This window comes from Lepisosteus oculatus, chromosome 2, assembly GCF_040954835.1.
Source record: "Lepisosteus oculatus isolate fLepOcu1 chromosome 2, fLepOcu1.hap2, whole genome shotgun sequence".
Classification (NCBI taxonomy): Eukaryota; Metazoa; Chordata; class Actinopteri; order Semionotiformes; family Lepisosteidae; genus Lepisosteus; species Lepisosteus oculatus.
In genome coordinates this window covers 58,471,518-58,491,419 of record NC_090697.1, presented here as the reverse complement: position 1 = coordinate 58,491,419, position 19,902 = coordinate 58,471,518, and the positions used below count along the sequence as shown (strand labels likewise).

The 19,902-nt window shown below is 42.9% G+C and overlaps 1 protein-coding gene across 4 annotated transcripts in view; it reads left to right on the top strand.

Moving 5' to 3' along the window:
- Positions 1-19,902, top strand: part of ncoa1 (nuclear receptor coactivator 1) — a 72,831-nt gene that overhangs the window by 43,387 nt on the left and 9,542 nt on the right. For all 4 annotated transcript variants that reach the window (XM_015344848.2, XM_015344822.2, XM_015344831.2 and 1 more), the window contains 14 exons: positions 2,653-2,765; positions 4,008-4,185; positions 6,034-6,213; positions 7,097-7,192; positions 8,342-8,482; positions 9,660-9,807; positions 11,502-12,513; positions 13,295-13,457; positions 13,875-14,030; positions 14,698-14,818; positions 14,938-15,106; positions 17,741-18,013; positions 18,734-18,838; positions 19,372-19,753. In XM_015344848.2, the coding sequence (XP_015200334.2) occupies positions 2,653-2,765; positions 4,008-4,185; positions 6,034-6,213; positions 7,097-7,192; positions 8,342-8,482; positions 9,660-9,807; positions 11,502-12,513; positions 13,295-13,457; positions 13,875-14,030; positions 14,698-14,818; positions 14,938-15,106; positions 17,741-18,013; positions 18,734-18,838; positions 19,372-19,753 (3,237 nt within the window). The remainder of the gene's footprint in view (positions 1-2,652; positions 2,766-4,007; positions 4,186-6,033; positions 6,214-7,096; positions 7,193-8,341; positions 8,483-9,659; positions 9,808-11,501; positions 12,514-13,294; positions 13,458-13,874; positions 14,031-14,697; positions 14,819-14,937; positions 15,107-17,740; positions 18,014-18,733; positions 18,839-19,371; positions 19,754-19,902) is intronic.

Genomic DNA, 19,902 nt, shown 5'->3' with positions numbered 1-19,902 from the left:
TGGTCTTCTCTGTTTAAGACTAAAAAGTTCTGATCCTTCAGCCTGTCTGTGTCAGACCCATTTTATTACCATCTCTAATATGTAATGTGGCTGTAATGGTTAATCTCAGCTGCATCTCCATCTCTGCCAGTGTATCTGGGTGGTCTTCTCTTCATTATCTGGATTAATTCTTGAGGAGTGATTTCTTAATTTAAAATCTAGGCTTTAACTGTAAATCCTAACAATGCCCAAACCTTATCAAAGATGTCAATGATGTCACCATAAAAAGAAAAGTAATTGCATTGCATAGTCTCTTCTATCTCTTTGCCCAGTTTTTTTTTTGCCACATCATCACATCACTTTCAGTAACCATTTTTCCAATTCCATGTCATTGTGGCAAGGAGTGGGTTTGGTTCCACTACTTAACCCGGGCTTTATTGGGTACAAGGCAGGATACACCCTGCATGGGACACCAGTTCACTGCAAGACACATTCAGACACAAACATGCATACACTCACTCCATGGCCAATTTACAGAAGCCACATTAATCTACAAGAATGTCTCTGGGCTGTGGTAAGTAACCGTAGCTCCTGGAGGACACCAACATGACCTCAGGAAGGACATACAAGCTACAGCACAGGAGTTAAACCCAGAGCCATGGTGCTATTTCTAACCACCCTGCCACCCATTTTGTTTTTGTAGTTTATGCTTTTACTACCTGCTTTCAAAACTCTGCATTGAATGTAATCTGTCAGGTATTTGCCTTCTCTTGAATTTGATCAAATTCTTTTAATTGAATTTGAGTTGCCGCTTCTACAGTCTTTGCTAATCCTCCTAATGCAGTATCATCTGCAAACATGACTTGTTTACTAACCGTACAAGAATCTAGATCATAGATATAAATAAGACGAGCAGTGGATATTGTCCGGATACCTTTGCCAATCCATTAGTTACATTACCCCAGTTTGAATATTCACCCCTTATTTGTATTGAAGAAATATATTATTATTCTGTTTATTAAAATTTGTTTAATCCAAATGTTGGCATTTTCCTGAACCTAGTTGGGTCTTGGAAAGCTTTTAAGGCTGCTTATGTCCTTTCAGTTTAGCAGTTAGACTTAAAAATGAATTTGTGCTCCTGCACACTCTCCTTCACTGTACTGTAGTGATCACACTTCCCTTGGTTGAAATGTCAAGGGGATGGCTTTCAGCCACAGTTGAAAGGCATGATAATGATGTTCACACATGAAATAATAATAATTTATTAAAAATTAATCAATTTTGAACTTATTTTGAAATTTTGAAGTAATGAGCGATGTTGACTTTTAAAAATGATATACTTGTACTGTAATAATACACAGCCATTTCATCAGAGGAGTGTCTTTTATTTGCAGATCATTGATTCTTTAGAAGGACTGCGCAGGTTCTCTGCCTGTGGCACTTTCTGTCACTATAGTATGCATGTCATAGAGGAATGACAAATGCTATTGACATCTCGGATAAGGGAGTGGCCTCCCCATCAATATTCTGTCCAAGTGAGGTATCCTGCTCTCGTTCTTACTACCGTTATTACTGGGCAGTAGTGTATTGTTGACCATTACTGTTGTTCTTTTAATAACATATCATAGACAGTGAAGATAGATCTATATCTTTTGTCATGTCTTCAGCCATAGTTGGAATTCATTACAATAAAAAACTGTACAGTCACAACCACGTCCTACATGTAGACAAGATCTCTCCTAGTTGTAAAGTAATTGCAGATCACTGACATTCCTCAAAGATGGGCTTTCAAATGAATGTTAGACAATTGTATACCTGTTACTCTTCTATCTGTATGTTATCGTGCATAACCCTGTCAAAGGTTGGAGACCATGTGTATATAACCCAAAACCAAGGACACAACAGAGCAGGCTCAAATACAACCTGTTTGTATACCCTACAGCCCAAGATCTAGCACTAAAAGGAGCAGGCACAAACATACAGTAGGTAAATTTATTAACTCTTTCTGAAAAAAGATTATTGCTCATACGGGAGGGCTCTGATTTAATATTGTAGGGCTCATTAATTGATTCAATCATTTTTTGTGTTCAGCAACAAATAGCAAGGGCGACTGCATAAAGTTCACTGTAACGTTTGAGAAGTCTCAGGTCTTAAATGTACTCGTACTTTATCAAGTATTCATACCTTGTGTTACATTCTACCATCAGATTAAATATAAGTGATCGTATGGTTTCATAGTTCCCACATCTTTAGGGAAGGTTAGTATTAAACCTCAAGGACCACTGCCCAGGAAGCTTTATGAGTCTCTTTTACTTGTTATCTGCTGCGGACTTGCGAGCAACGTTAAGCTGACTCACTTGAGGACAGAATTATTGCAGTTCTGTGGTTAAAGCAGTCAGTTTGTTTAATTGGGGCAGCACAGGGGCTCAGTGTTTAGAATTGCTGCCTTCCAGTGCTGGGGCCCTGGGTTGAATTCTAAGGGTGCTGTCTGTGTGGAGTTTGTATGTTCTCCCCGTGTTTGCGTGTTTTTCCTCCAGATTTTTCGAAAGTTATTCGAAAGCTGAAGCACCCAGGCAATGAACTAGCCAATCAAGGAATCATTGTGTTAGCACTCCTCCTTGCTCTGCGTAGTGTGAGGCCTCCACTGAAAACAGCTGTTTTCTGTGTGTGTAGAGAAAGCTGCTGCTGCGTTGATGTCGCCCGACGATGAAGTGCAGAAGAGTGACATCTCATCCAGCAGCCAGGGGATGATTGAGAAGGAAGCCTTGTGTCCTCTTTTGCTAGAGGTAAGGAGACGCCTGACAGCCTCCCCTGAGCCTGCTCAGTTTGGGAAATACATGCTAATTGTCTACAACAGGAACAGGAGACTTGCACAGATATTTATGGACATTTTAGCCTGCCTTGACGAGCATATGACAAGTGCACATGATTTGAATGCTTGATTAAATACAATTGACGGGTATCGGCCAGCTATTAGTGATTATAAATGATTTTTGACAACAGGAGGGAGGGAGGGTACACGATATTCAAAACAGGTTTGACTTGTATGTGTTAAAACAAGGACACGTGTTTCGTACAATAATTTAAACAGTTAAGTATAAATACAGCAACACAGAATTCCATTATGATACAATGAACACTTGCTGAAGCTCTTGTTTTGCCATGTGTCTTCTGCATTCATAGTGCAAATGTGAGCCTCTTGTTTTACGATGCTGTGCTGTACTCCTTTTCTAGCTGCAAGTTACAAACATTAGTCTCCCAACAGTCCTTACCAAGCTGCTAGTTAGAAACATATTTATGCCCGCTCCACATTGGTGATCAGTCACGGATGTGGAATGTTTATCAAGCCTGCTCATTTTTAAAATGCAGTCCCTGTACAATACATTCCCAGGCTTTAATTAATTTCCTAATCTAACAGGCTCACATTGAATCTCTTTGGCCTTGAACAGAGAAGATTACAAGGGTACTTAATCAAGATATTCAATATTCCCAAAGGCATTGGCAGTTGGTCTAATGTACTTCTTCAGGATCCGCTGAACCAGCAGAGACAAGCAGGGACTACTGACATGTACATTTCGATCTGAAAACAGGAGGTGCTTCTTTACACAAAATCCTGTTGAAGTTAATAACAATTGGATTAGATCCTTAGATCAGTAAATGCCAGTAACCAAAGATTGTTGGGTCTGAAAAGCCACTGTTTTTTTATGTTTTTACATTATGTAGCTATATATTTATGTAGAATTACAGCATAGCAGGAAAGTACTTTTTTATAGACTACCCTCAAAATGAAAAAGCCATAGTAAATGCATATTTGAGTATTAAACACATTGATTTAGAAACCTCAAAAACACTTTCCCAGCTAAATTAGTAACGGAACTGGGTGATGGCAGCTTAGCGTTCCCACAAGAACTTTTTCATATCACATCGTCTTCTGCAGGTGCATCTCCATCTGTGCTCCCTGTGTGTGTCATGCTTAGTATCTGTTTCCTTTCCTCACACTGTGTATGTCTTGCTTTTGTTTCTCTTAGGCACTGGATGGCTTCTTCTTCGTGGTTAATCGTGAGGGGCGGATTGTCTTTGTCTCGGAGAATGTGACTAACTACCTTGGTTACCCCCAGGAGGAGCTGATGAGCTCCAGTGTGTACAGCATCCTGCATGTGGGCGACCACAATGAATTTGTACGCAACCTGCTGCCCAAGAGCTTGGGTGAGTTTGCTTGGCAGGGCAGGGCATGCACTTTGCCATAGTGCACGAGAAAATGTGCATCTGAATGAGTCAGCCTGATGTTTTTTTAAAGCAATACTGCTAAAGCTGAAAACAGCAAAAACTGTTTTTAAAATGTACAGAAAAAAAAGAATACAGTTGTACATCATGTTAGATTGCCCTCCAAGTTTTAACTTAAGAGTCAGAATAGAATCTCCCAACCTTCGTTGAACCATACAGCTTATTTATTTGGATTAATGTCAATCAGGGTATGGGTGCATGTTAAAAATTAGTCCAAGCAATGGGTTGTTCAGATTTGTGTCCACACTAATGACTAGATGGCATTCTGAATTCTGAATAATTTTATTAATATAATAATAAGGCCTTCTCTGAATCAACACATTTCAGTGTGCTCCATATGGGCACAGAAATTCACTTAATTCTCATAATTAGGCTCTGCTATACGTATAGTCTCCAGTAAACTTTCAGTTTAAAAATAATTGTTTTTTTTTCTCTGCCCTAAGGTGTATTTAGTCTATTACTGTTACCCATGAAGGCACACATTATAAACATGAAAGTCAAGCTGTAGTGTTACGATTTCAAACATGGAAAAATAACTCGCCCCTCTTGCTCCCATTCTTGTAAATATAGATATTGTGGATTATGTTGTACAATATCCATCCCCCCATCCGTTCATTTCCTGATCCACTCATCCAGTATAGGGTCAGGGGGTTGCTGGAGACTCTCCTGGCAAGCAGTGGGTGCAAGGAAGGATACATTCTGGATGGGACGCCAGTCCATCGCAGGGCACACACAGACACAAACTCACGCCAGGGCCAATTTTCCCAGAAGCCAATTAACCTTCCAGTTATGTCTTTGAACTGAGGGAAACTGGAGCAACCAGAAAATGACCAATTTTGCCAATACCGTTTGACATTCCTGTATGGTATGCATACTATAAGAATGCATACCACACAGATGTAAAGGGAAACTGATCTGATGATAAGTGCCAATAAAAAAGCCAACTATTCCTTTGAAATTGAAAAACACTGTACAGATTTCACACTACAGAACCCAAATTAGTAATTTAAGAGCATCAGTAGGAAAGTGATGGCTCAAGAAGAGCTTAGAGCTTATTTGGAACATCTGGTTTCAACAACATCTTACTAATCATTGATATTTGCCATCTTATTTTTTACAAAATTCACACTGACCCACATATGTTACTTGAAGGCAAATATCAGAAGAAGAAAGTATTTGTATAAACTGAAAGGAAGTGGGATACATGTAATGACTGTTCCTAATAGGTGAATACACAATTAAAATAGGTTTTTTTTCTGCTTTGTTGATTTAAAGGTTTTCTACACAGATGGAAGAATAAAAGACTGTTCTGAAAGAAGCATATGTAGCATATGTTTCTTGTTTTCTTGTTTTTTGTTTTTTTGCAAAGTATAAATAACATGCTTCAGTGGAAGAGTCCCTGTGATTAGAAATTCTTCTTGGACACAGAATAAGACATTGTCATGCAATGAATAGCTATGACAGAAATTACGAAGAACACTATTGTCCTAATACAAGAGGAGTGAGAGCAATGTAAATATTCTATTGGTAGCAGTACAGTTATGTGGAAATACCTCAGTGCAAATATCACTGTACATGGACAGTCTTTCCAGGTGCCTTGATCGTAATACATTAATCATTCAGTAGTTTGTGTATTTTTTAGAGTTCAGAGGTCAGTGTGGAAATTCATGACTGTGGCTTGATTATAGACTAACTGCCAAATGGTTTCTTTCTAAATGACAGTCTTAAATCTTTTTCTTTATAGATTGACATTGCTTTCTCTTTCTGCAGTCAATGGGGTTCCCTGGCCTCAGGAGTCTACTGGTAGGAACAGCCATACTTTCAACTGCCGCATGCTGAAACGACCCCCTGACGAGGTGGACTCAGAGAACCAGGAAGCACGGCAGCAGTATGAGATAATGCAGTGCTTCACTGTTTCTCAACCTAGAGCCATGCATGAGGAGGGCGAGGGTAAGATCTGCACACGGCCTCGCTTTACATAGGTAGATGCTCTGACAAACACCACCAGTATCACTGACACAGGCAGACACACTCTGACAAACACCACCAGTGTCACTGACACAGGCAGACACACTTTGACAAACACCACCAGTGACACTGACACAGGCAGACACACTCTGACAAACACCACCAGTGACACTGACACAGGCAGACACACTTTGACAAACACCACCAGTGACACTGACACAGGCAGACACACTCTGACAAACACCACCAGTGACACTGACACAGGCAGACACACTCTGACAAACACCACCAGTGACACTGACACAGGCACATACTGTACACCATGACAAACACCAACAATGACACTGACACAGGCCGACACACACGGACAAACACCACCAGTGTCACTGACACAGGCAGACACACTCTGACAAACACCAACAGTGACACTGACACAGGCAGACACACTCTGACAAACACCACCAGTGTCACTGACACAGGCAGACCCACTCTGACAAACACCACCAGTATCACTGACACAGGCAGACACACACTGACAAACACCACCAGTGTCACTGACACAGGCAGACACACACTGACAAACACCACCAGTGTCACTTAAATGAATCCTTGGACTGCACAGTTAGGATTTAGGCGAGTGAGGTAACATAGACTTAAGACAGGCCGAGGCTATCAGAAAATGTTTCAGAAAATATTTAAATTGGTTTATTCAAAAGTAGTTTTAAAGAAAGTAATTCATTTTTGCAGGTGATAGCTTGTTTCACAGTTCTTGAAAGCTCAGTGAAATCTTCAAAATTGCAAATTAAGTAGAGTTGAAAGCTGGGCTTTGGTGCAGTTTGCCTGACTCCCTGCCGTCTTCTTTCAGACCTTCAGAGCTGTCTCATCTGCATTGCCTGCCGTCTGCCACGCCCACAGCTGCCTGTCAGCACTGAGTCCTTCATCACCAGACAGGACCCCACAGGTAAGAAACACTGGTTTCACATCAGCAGGGGCAGCAGAAAGCTGAATTAAATTAGATGTGGTAGCAAACAATTAAAATACCTTCTGCTTCTTTTTTAACTTCTTAGAATGAACAATTCTATACATTTTCAAGTGTAAATCATGAAACAATGCAGTCTTTTTCCATAGTGTTTTTCTCAACAACAGAAAAGGCAGTTAAGAATCTAATAGAAAAAAACGAATGTGTCAATTAGTAGAACTGTGAAAAAGTTGAATATGATCTTGATTTCTGAACAGAGACAGTTTGAAAAATAACCACCCTCCTGGGGTATTCTCTTAAGATTAGGGTCCAGATACCAGGAACACAGTAACTTATCTGAAAGCTGGGGCGTTGAGTCAGTGGCTCAGCTGGTAAATGTGCTTCCCTGGCTAAGGGTTCAGCTCCATCATAGGATTTAGCCTGACTCATGTGATTGGCGTATACAGTGTACACTTCTCTCACTTTTCTTATGGCTTTCGTGACATGTTCGGTATTTTGTGTCTTCTGTTTTATTCTTATGTTGCTTCTGCCTGGAATGTCATTTGTCCTCACAGCTGTTCCCATTAAATCTAGCTTTTGAAAAATTTGTCAAGGCTAAATGCCACTAAGAATATACAGGAAAAAGATGAGCGTGGCACAAAGCATAAAACTGAAGAAAAGCATCTTAATTGAGCGTATTTCTACACTCCCATGTTTTCTTTAAAATTTGATAGTTTCCTGAGGTTATCTACTCTCAGAAAAGCCTGCTTACATATAAAAAGAACTCAGTCATCCCCGGAGTCTGCAGATTTCGTACCAGAAGGTAACTTCTGGTTTTCAGCATCAGTAACTAAATTTGTACTGCTGGATTGGCAGGTGGTTCAGAATATTCATTTTAACCAGGGTATGTTTAGGTTGCTGGGGAGCTAACTTGATAAAGTGTTGAGCTAGCAACGTAGAAGAGCTGTTTTTGTTAATCCTCCAACCCACCAGCTGCCTGGCAAGCATATTGGAAGCCAGGTGTGATATAAACAGCAAACGTAACTTCTGCTTTCAACGCAGGAAAGTGTAAAGTTAACAGCTAAGACTTCTGACCCTCTTTAAGCGTTGTATATTGTAAGATTTGTTAATAGGTGCTTTCCTGTGTTTCAGGAAAGATCATCTCAATTGAGACAAGTGCGCTCCGTGCCACAGGACGTCCTGGGTGGGAGGACCTCGTCCGGAAGTGTATCTATGCCTTCTTCCAGCCACAGGGCAAGGAGCCGTCCTATGCGAAGCAGCTCCTTCAGGAAGGTGAGGACCACAAAACCCGTTCCTGAAGACACTTTTATCGGGTGTTTCGCTTGTTTTAAGATGCGCTAATAGACACAGGATTGTCTTTACAAAAGACTCGAGTGCTCTGTACAGTATGTTTCACTCCTTTCCATCACCAACGGGTTACCATATAACCACGTAGCAGATCATTTTTTTTTAAACCAGGAAAGAACTGAATGAAATCCAGCCCAGTCAGCCCCTTGCGTTTCTCGTACGCTCATAAAGGCAGCTGTAAAAGCCTGCTTTAAATATTTAATCGTCTGATAATCCTGTTGGAAGCAACATATTGGGGCTGTAATAGATTATCACCACAGACAAGCAGGGTATCGATTTCAGGTCTTATTGTAGAATATGTTTCTCATTCATTTTTACTGTTTGTGTATTTATAAATTCACATATTGGAAATCCTCTGTTTATTGCATTTAAATTAGAAGAGTACATTTCATTAAAGAAGGAAGAATCTGGGTTATGACTGTATCCTTGAGCTGTAATATAGCGTCTTTATTAATATGTCACAATTTAACCAGTATCTTCAAATTGACTGCTGTGTACGTAATGTTGATTAGAATTAGAAGGTCGGAGGAGCATGACTTATTAACTTTTTGAAAGGACATTTTACCATCACAACAAAAAACATTTTGGCATGATGATCTGAAGTGAGGCTGCACAGAGGCGCAGTGATTAGCATTGCTGCCTCACAGCGTTGGGGCCCTGGGTTCAGTTCCTGGGGTGCTATCTGTGTGGAGATGGTACTGTGTGTTTTATTCAGTACCAGGATTATTCAGGATTTCCTCTTACTGTCCAAAGACATTCTGGTACTGTAGGTTAATTGACTTCTGGGAAAATTGGTTCTAGGCGTAAGTGTCTGTGTCTGTATTGGTGTCTATCTGCCCTGCAATGGACTGGCGTCCCATCCAGGGTGTATCCTGCCTTGCACCCATTGTACCCATAGCTCCCATTGCTTGCCAACTCCTGTTCCCCTGTGACTCTGTAATGGATACAGTGGTTAGAACATTGAAGGATGCATCTTAAGAGAAAAAAAAATGTCTCCAGTCATTAGAATCCTGTGTTGTGTTATGCCTTTCAATTAACTAGAGGAGAGAGGCACTAGTTCAGCCCTCTCTTTCTGATGCGGTGTCTCTCTGTGTCTGTGCAGTGATATCCCATGGTACTGCCATCAGCCCGGTCTACCGTTTTACTCTGAATGATGGCACTACTCTCAGCGCTCAGACACGCTGCAAATTGTGCTACCCGCCCAACCAGGATATGCAACCTTTCATCATGGGCATCCACACTATTGACAGGTACAGCTCCGCACTTCAGAACGTCCTCAACTGTATGATCTTTGTGGTAAAGGGTGCACTGTTTCCTGGGCTTGCCGTTTTCTTTTTTCTTTTCGCATTATTTCTGCTGAAGGGCCCTAACTGCGAATCAAAATGACATTAAGTTTAAAAATGTTAATATCTTCATTTTAAATAACACCTTTCGAAAATACTGTACGTACAGTAGCTTCCTTTTGGAGCTCTGACTGTACTTCACAGTTCAGAGCTCTATCTGATGTGATGGTTGAATGACCTTACCAACCACTGAAAGTCACAAACAAGAATGTTGGGCTACAGCTTTTTGGATACCTCTGCACTGCTTGTTGTTACAGTACATCAATGCCAGTATCAGTAGAATCACTTAAAGCATGATGATGCTCATCTCACATGGCAAACATTTCTCAAGAATTTTTGCAGAAATCTGGTATCAATTTCCTGCTGTGCAGCTGTCTCTTAGCCGAGTCAGGCATCTATGGGATGAACTGGATAGACATGTAAAAGGACACAGATAAGGCTTGATCTGGTATATGCAGTTTAGTTTGCATGAAAATGTTCTCAGTTCGTGTTCTCTCTAATGTACTTTCTCATTAGACTCCTCTAAACACCTGATGAAATGGTGACAATCAAAACTTGAAAAATAAACCATTTAATGTTTTTTCTTGAATCTAGTGTTGTAGTGATGAACTGTTTCTGTATAGCATTTGCTTAAAACTGTACTTATTATGTGCAAGACAACAAATATCTTTATAAACAAGTAAAAAAATCTCAATAAAGAATATTATATCTTATAAAGAATATACACAATTAGACAATTAAATACTTGGCTCCAAAGTTGTATTTATCTAAAATGTATTGTAAATCATGTTAATTCTACAGTAAAACAAAATGAATATTGGTATCCAGACTCCCAAAGGAAGTCTTTTTGACCCAGTTCAGTCATGACCTAGTCTCAGAAGCAGGACAGAAAAAAGAACTTTGTTATTGTCCTCAAAGTGAACACAAACAATTACAACACTGACATCATCTCTTGAGAGACTATGACCAGGGTCCATATTGGATGGAGGATAAGTCTGCTGTAAGAATCTCAGTACTTTCAAGCCATATGAAGACAACCTGGGATGGAATCAGATCAACTATCCAGAAATACCCTTTCTACTTGGAAAAAAAACATGCCAAAACTACAGCGTGCTCTGTCTGTACTGGATTGGCCTCATGAAACATCTCTGGATCCACAAATAAGGCAATCATGGAAGACGATCATTCTTGACTGCATGGAATGTGAAAAGAGAGAGCAATCCCATTACAAATATGTTATTACTAATTGTACAATTTTCAGAGCAAAAGGGTGTTGAGTTCATTACACTTTTACACTGCCATATACTGTAGATGAGGATGCAACTGGCAATGAATAATTCAATTAACAATTGAATTATTGCACCTTGCATCTAACCAATAATGAAGTTAACTTTTCTGATTAATAAAGCACCAAAAAAAAAAAAAATTCAACAAATTAATTGTAACTCTATCCTCCTGCTTGTATAAAACAACTTGAAGAGATTGTTTTGGGGGTTTTTTGGTGCTTTTTTCATATTTTTAATCTGAAAAATACCTTCATTATTAGATGTACGGGGCAGGAAACTTTTTATGTATTTTTCCTCTTTTTGTTTCTCTCCAAGGGAACACAACACTGCAAGCTCTCAGGAAAACACTAACACTGGCCCTCTGTCCACGCATGGGAGCCAGTCTCCAGCCCAGCCCACCCGCTCTCCTGCTGTGCAGCCAAGCATGGAGCTTGGCCAGACTGCTGGCATGGGCGTCCACCTCAACAATGGGAACAGCAGCGGGACTGGCCCAGCCACACCTACCAGCCACCCACCAGGGTACCTCACACCCAGTCGGATGGGCACCCAACAGTTAAACAGTCCTTCTCCCCTTGGCAGCCCACTGGGAACTACCCCCACCTCATTCATGTCTCCCAGGCCGCCTCGTGGGAGCCCTGGGCTCGGGGGGAGCCCTAGAGTGTCGGGGAATCCCTTCTCCCCTTCCACACCCAGCCTTCATTCCCCAGCAGGGGCACCCAGCGGTAGTGGAAACCTGAGCAGACAGCAGTCAGGTTGTCATGGAGAGTGTGCCGGCACCCCTCTCAGTTTCTCGACGCCCTCTCCGGTCCCGCAGAGACAGACCAGCACTCCTGCTAGCTCACCAGTACGCCCTCCCCTCGCAAAACCGGCCGAGGGGCTGCCTGAGAGCAGAGAGGACCACACCAAGACTCCTCAGCAGCTCAGCAACGCCAAGCTGGGCCAGCTCCTGGACGGCTGCGGAGGCAGACCCTCGGAAACGGACACACCCCCCTCCCTGCCGGCCCCCTGCCCGGCCTCCCACAGCTCGCTGACGGAGCGCCACAAGATCTTGCATCGGCTCCTGCAGGACAACAGCCCCACGGAGCCGACCGAGGGCGGGAGAAAGGACATGGAAATCAAGAAGGAGCCTTCCGCCAGTTCACCCAGCTCCAGGGAGCCCCAGGACCACCAGCTGCTGCGGTTTCTCCTGGACACAGACGATAAGGATTTGGGAGGCCTTCCACCCTCTTCTGCCCTCAGCCTCCAAACTGTCAGAGTGAAGGCCGGGAAAACGCCTGAAGCAGAGTCCAGTGCCTCCCCAAAGCCAAATGACCGGCCAAGAAATCAGGTAGCACTTTTTCCCAGCATGCCTGAGCTCAAGCACCACAGTGGCTTCCTAAGAGTCATATCATCTAGGAGATGATGGGTCTGCATTTAATTAGGATTGAGGATACACATTGATTTGAGGCAAGCAGAATGAGGTTTGCCCCTTTTTTGATCTGCAGGAAATACCATGATGAAACTCTAGCTTAGTATTTGAAGCTGTTCATTTAGGCTTTTTTAGCTGTTCATTACACCGAGTTGCTGACCAACACAACCTAATGCTTCGCATTTCATACTCTTTTCCGTCTGTTGAAACTCAATAGCATAGCTGTGATGGTCTAAGCCTCTGTATTATTTAGTTATTTAATGCAAACCAAATACTTTCAGAAGAAGTGAGAGCTAAAGCTAAGTATCCTTTCCCATTTTACATTCACTTAAAGGAAGTAGATTAGAAAGGATTTAAAGGTGCATGATTCGCCTGATTTGACCAAATACTGTAATACCAAAAGTCATATTTGGTACACTATCATTTAGCTAGAAAAAAAAATACAAAGTGTAATATCTTTTAAATACCCCCTCTTTGTTAGTTGGCAGTGAGATGTACGGTACGTACTAAGGGTAAGAATGGTTGTTTGCTTCCTGGCAGGTCATTTTACAGTTCTCTGATAGCACAAATCATCTGTTCCAACCTTCCCTACAGCTAAACCCCGCCACACTTTTATATTATTTCTTCACTTACTTGCGAATTCGGGAAGTACTGGCTGCTGGTGAGATGTTGACCTTCCCTTTGCCTGCTGTTTTCCCAGTTAGGAGCTGACCTGGACACGGTAAGCCAACTGCTGCACACACTGGCTGGCGGTCCGGGGGTAAAACTGCCCGAGGAGCAGGGCGACTCACCGCAGCCAGGAGAATCCAGCCTTCCCAGGGGCGTGAGCGTGAAGCAGGAGCCCAGCAGTACCCCTGGCCGTGGTGAGATGGGGATGGAGGAAGATGAAATGGGGGGGGAAATCGCGGTGCCCATTTCACACTAGACCCACTTTTTGTTTTACGGTTGTCATTCTTTGATGGGAACTAAACTTCCAGATCTTGATTTTATTATCGAGATCTGCCTGGAACATAGTTTTTTTTCTGAGCAACTTTGGTTCAAAACATCCTTGACTTGAAATTGAATTTACCGTAGCGTGTCCCTGAAGATGCTTCAGGTCATCAGCACGACTAACAAGCGCTGGCATCAACAGAGAGTGTAATATAGGATGAGTAAAGATAGCCTTTATAAGGGGCTTTTATAAAGATAGTCTTGGTAAGGGTCTACCGTGCAATCACGTACATTGAATGGAAGCCTAAACTGATAAGGTTTCTCCTTTCCTCTTCCTTTCTGCGATTCAGGTTTCAGTGATGGGCCCAGACTACAGAGCCAATCACCTTTTGAGTTCTGCAGTCCCTCCACTCCCTCCCAAGGCCAAGGAGACCATTTCCTGTCACCTAAGGGCAGCAGCCCATTCAGAGAGTCAGGCCACGTAAACACCTTCAGGACTGACACAGGTACAGGTGTGACATCAGACACAGGCATTTAGGACATGTGCACTCTGAGAGACAGGTGAAATATAAAGTTTTCAAATCCAGCAAGAATTAAAAGCTTAATGTATGTTCTTTGTTGCTGGAATGCAGAATTTTATTAGTTTATCTATAAGCCGGAGTCTAACCTGGCAAGTAACGGGATGCCAGTCTATCTCAGGGCACACACAGACACATACACACACTCACACCAGGGCCAATTTTATAGAAGCCAATTAGGCTTCCATGTCTTTGAACCGTGGAGGGAAACTGTAGCTCCTGGAGGAAACAAAACAAACACAGGGAGAGAACATAGGGAGAACATACAAACTCCACACAGATAACACCCTCGCAATTGAAAACAGAGCTCCAGAAATGCTAACCACTGTGCCACTGTGCTGTTCATTTAGTCTAGTTTTGGGCTTTGCTTATTTTTGTTCACGCGGGGGACAGCTTTTTTAAATATCTTGCAATGTATTAAGCGTGGTTCCTATCTTATATGTGCAAGGAAAAAGTAAATCTCTCATTCATCTGTTCTACGTTTTTGGCATTACTGTTAGAATTAGGATTTCTCAGAATCCTGTAGCCCTGCAAATTATTTCTCTCCTTGTCTAGACGAAGGGATGCATGGAAATCTCTGTGTGTTCTTTTGCAGGACTCCCAAAGATGGAGCTTACAGGGTCACAGCAGTTCCATCCTCCCCCCATGGCCGAGCCCATGCCTTTTGAAGGCAATATGGGAAGTGTGAATGATAGTGCTCTGACAGTTCCACCAGAGTGAGTGTCATCTCTCATATTCTTCACCATCCATTTTTCAACACATGACCCTGTCACATGCTCCCCAGAGATGTTCTAGGTACCTTCTTCTCTAGTGTAACACTCTTCCCATCCCCCAGGCAGTGCATCCCGTGCCCGCTGGATGAGATGCTGTGTCCGCCGACTACCGTGGAGGGCCGGAATGATGAGAAAGCACTGCTCGATCAGTTAGTGTCCTTCCTGAGTGGCACAGATGAGAGTGAACTGGCGGCCCTGGACCGTGCACTGGGCATTGACAAACTCGTGCAGGTGAGCATTTCATTACAGGCTTGGGGTCACTTGGTTGTCATCCTTAATTTAAAGGTGGTTAAAAGTGCCTTAGTTCTGTTGCAGCTGTAGTGTGCTCTCACGAGGCACCAATTCTGTAGGGTTTGGGCATTTACTGGGACAATTATTAATTGTAGCAGTAAATCACAAAATGATTCTTTTAATGGCTTTAGAATCCAACCATGCGATATAACTCAAACAATGCACACACACAGGTACTAATACACGAGGATACATTTATTTATACATAGAATATGCATGTAAACCTACCAGATCTTATTGTGAGGGTTATCAGAATACAAAAGATATGTATTCAGTCAGTTACGAAGAGTTACATATATCAAGAGGACATACTTTCGGTATATCATTCATTTAGACCGTTTCGTAATTGAACTTGGTTACAACTTCTACATTAGATACTGAAAACAAGTACATAACCCTTAGGAATTAAATTGATATCAACTGGTTGGGATAACAATTGAATTCTCGAGCTGTAATGCATTGAAGTTGAATACTCATCCAACCTCTGGGGATTCAGATCTCCTGCGGGCACAAAGAAACAGTTGCAGGCTTCTAAGCTGTCCAGTCTGTACTCTCTGGCTCTGTGCCAGGCTGTGCTGGGCGGCTTGTGACGGTGCGCTGCTGATGCTCACTGACCGGCTAGTTAGTGTTGGCTTTAACTAGCACAGTTTGTGCACAGGAGAAAAGATAACTGTGGGTCCCTGCAAGTCAGGAAGAGGACTGGTTCGTTCCTGATGAAGCGCTAGTTCTGAATAGTGATTCAGCTGTCCACAGTTCCGACCTGTTCACGAGGCTTGCTGCTGATGCTAACCTCGGGTGGATCCTCTGGTTATTCTCTGGCAACCTCCGCTCTAGACTCTTAGAACAGAGGAAAGTTCTGGCACTTGGACACACTGGCTGTTCCGTGGTTGTCCGGGCTGAGTCTCAGGATGGTCAGGAGGAGCGCTGCGAGAATGTCCTGCCCTTGGGAGCCTTTCTGCTCCTGGGCCGTCCTGCCCTGGAATTGTCTTGCACCCCTGGAATTCTCCTTAGAATTCCTCCTTCTGGAATAGTCCTTAGAATAGTTCTCCTTCTCCAGGCTCTCTGTTGCCTGTTTTTACCTGGAGGAACTTCAGCTCGTTCATTGGCTGAAAGTTCCATGGGCATCAGAGTCCCACGTGGGTTACTCGGCTCTACCAGTCCCTGATTGGTTGATCAAGGTGAGATATGAGTCACTTACTCCTGACACTAAGGAATGCAGTCCAGATGTCCATCTGGCACTCCCTAGACAGATAGGCGCCAATGGATGACCATTGATCATGATAGCCAGGCTTAGCTAAGTGCATCCCCCCCTTTGGGAGCTGTCCCTTATCAAAAGAAAACATCTTTAAATCAGCCTGCATGAATAGCTTCTCTGTGGCTGCACCACAGAGATGAAGAGAGAGATGGGGCCTCATTTAGGAAAGCACAGCAACACTTAATTCTGTCTTATTAACAGCTACACAGCTGTTGCATGCTGTCAGAATGAAAACAGAACAAAGTTAGCATTGGGTATGATTACCTGAGCGTTAAAAAAGCCCAGCAGTGCTGATGCACATATCTGATCAGCCTCTGGGCAGACTGCTGTGGGATGCTCGGCTAATTTGAGCATCAGCTGGCGGAGGTTTGCTTAGTCTACAGTATGCTGTTTCCTGTTGATGGCACTGTAAAGTTGGTTCCACAGATGTTCGTGGTGGGAAAGAGCATGTCTGGCCTTGAGTCAAGAAAGAAAACTGGCCATGGAAGAACAAGAACATCAGCATTTTTGTCTTGACGTTATGACATTGTAATCCTACCAGTGTAGGATTCTCATTTTCCTGTTGGAACATTGCTGCTTCTGAAGTAGTTTGCAGGAATGGGCAGGCTGTTGTTTCAAAGACTTTAGGCAGTCTTCATTGCTATCTCTCACCTTTCTTGTCTTAATTAAAATGTCATTTTGAGGTACTCTTCATACTGATCCTTAATCAACTTGTTTTTCAGAGCTATTATTCTGAGGTATATGGCTATGATTCCATATGTCTACAATCCTCATAGCTGCAATACACAACACTGAGCCCCTGGCGGTTTTACGAAATCATGTGACTTGAGCTCAGCCTTTTTTTCATTCTAAGAAACAATACTGCTCATTGAACCTGTCCACTCTCTATTCTAAACATATTTAACATGTATGGGCTCAGTGAGGTACTGCTGTTAAATTAAGACTATTGTGTTTTGATTATGCATCAGAATGTCTGAACAATAAGCAGATAGAAGAAATAATATGACATTTATATTACAATAAAACTAGTTGCGAAGGGGGTATGCGTATTAGCTCAGTGATGGTAAACTCCAGTCTGGTGTGCCAGACGGTTTCTGGTTTTTCTTTCTATCTGAGCCCTTAATTACCTAATTGATCTCATTATTTGCGTAGTCAGACAAGTTGAAGCCTTTCCTCGTTCTCAAGGAGAAGGAGATTTATTGCATCTGCTAGGCAGCAGCCCTAGAGTTATGGACTTGGGTACACCTGCATTAACTGTTGAATACGTATTGTACATGGGGTGTTGATAGGCTCACACACACTTTCCCCATTGCTTTCAGGGTTGCTGTTTGGATAGCCTTTCTCAGCAGTTCCCTGCTCAGGCCCCCATGCTGATGGATCCCAAGCCCCCTGGCTACACATCACAGTTCCCTCCTGGTTCCCCCCAGTTCTCTTCCGCAATGGGGAGAGCTCAAGGCCTGGGGTTTGGAGGCCCACGTGGAGCCTTCCCTGGAGGAATAGGGATGGGGCCGCGACCTCCCTTGGCTCGGCCTCCTGGTCTGCCAAACCAGTTGAGACTGCAGCTCCAGCAGAGGCTCCAAGGCCAGCAGCAGGTACCAGCTCGGTCTTCTACAGTACCACACTCAAAACTCATTTTCAAAAGAATCATTGAGGGCTGGCGGGACTTGACAGGCTCAAAACGGCCTGCAGTGTTCTGATGTGGAAAGGTGATAGACCTAGAGCATAGACCTTGGCAACTCCCTTAAACATAGAACCTTCAATACAAGCATCAAGTATTTTAAAATTCCTGTCAGGAATATTTTCTATAACTTGTTCATGTACAGTATGCTGCAAAAATGTAAAATATTTTGCTGGTTGTTAATTTAGTCTGTGGTGGTTGAAATACTAAATCTGTTAAAGGGGAATTATGTCTGTAAAATCAGAAATACCTTAAAAACCATGAAATGCCTAGATAATAAAACAAAGAAATAATAAATAATACATAGGTTTAAAATTAAAGTTTAAATCCATCGGTGCCTTATGGGGGTAGGTTGTTTGCTTACGATTTGATACAATTACAAATTGTATGAAATGTTATATGATTAAAATGTATATTTACAAAAGATCCAGAAAGCATATATATGGTTTATATATTTTTTCTGATATAATAATGTGTTTTGGGGCTAAAAAATTTAATGCACATTCTGCAATAGCAGACAGTCCTTCTCCCTATTAATCTGTTAAACCGATGGTATATAGTATTGGTAATCAGAATGTTACAAATAGCAACTTGTATGTCCTGATTTCACGTGTCTCCCTTTCTGGTTTAATAGCTAATGCAGCAGAACCGACAGGCCCAGATGGGTCAGTTTCCAGGGGCAGTGCCTGTTGCTATGGGGATGCGTCCCAGCATGCAGCAGCCACAGCTGCCATCTCAGGTAAGTGAGCTCGAGTAGAAGACAACTGCAGTGTAAGGGTGTATGCAGAACAGAATGCCTCAGCTGTCTTCTCCTCTTCTGTGATTTGTACAGTAGTAGAGTGTGCCAAATTCTCGAAAAGGAAAGGCCACAAAGTGGTGTCCTAAATGGCTCAAGCAGTAGGGGTCCTAGCTCAAAGTGTAGATTGAGTTCCATGGCTCAAATGTTCTAGGTTTGAACCTGGGCATTGTCACTAGCTGACCGTGGCTGGGATTTTCCAAGCATTGGAGTACAACTCTCAAAGTAGGTATTATAAATATGCAATATTAATTTTTTTAGCTTTTGTATGTAATGTAAAAGTATGTTATGATTTTGTTTTGGGCTGAAGTGACAGAACTTGGTGAGGAAGGATGCAAACCTGTATTAGTTTTTCCTTTTGTTGTTGTTTTCGCGGAATCCTTACGCTTCCCAGAGCTTGTAGAAGCCTCTCTGTGCCCGCAGTAAGCAGTCTGTCTGGAGTGGGGAGGTGTCTGACTGTCTCTTTCACCACGCAGCCCCCTCTCAACGCTCAGATGCTGGCACAGAGGCAGCGCGAGCTCTACAGCATCCAGCACCGCCAGCGGCAGCTCCTGCAGCAGAAGGCCATGCTCATGCGGCAGCAGGGGTTCGCGGGGGGGCCCATGGGCGTAGCACGGATCCCTAAAGGCCCTCAGCAGCAGCAGCAGTTTACCTTCCCTCCGGGCTACAGTCCAGCTGCTGGGAACCCCCCAAACTCTCCTAGTCCTTTTACCCCCATGGGTGGGCCTCCTGACCCAACGCTACCTGCTAGGGGCCCAATGGCGAACCAGGGCCTGATGGGTAATGTTCAAGGACAGTTTGGAGGGGCCATGAATTCTCCTGTTCAGCCCAGTATCTTTCAGCAATTTGGAGGACCGGGTAAGTGCCCTGCTGCATGGCATTGCATCTGCATATGATTCATTGAGACTGGGTAATTTTTAGCATTGATCTGGTTGAGTTGCTGAATAGCTTATTGCTTCATTTTCATTGCAGAGAGATTGTATTCTACAGCTGTGTTCCTTGTTTTC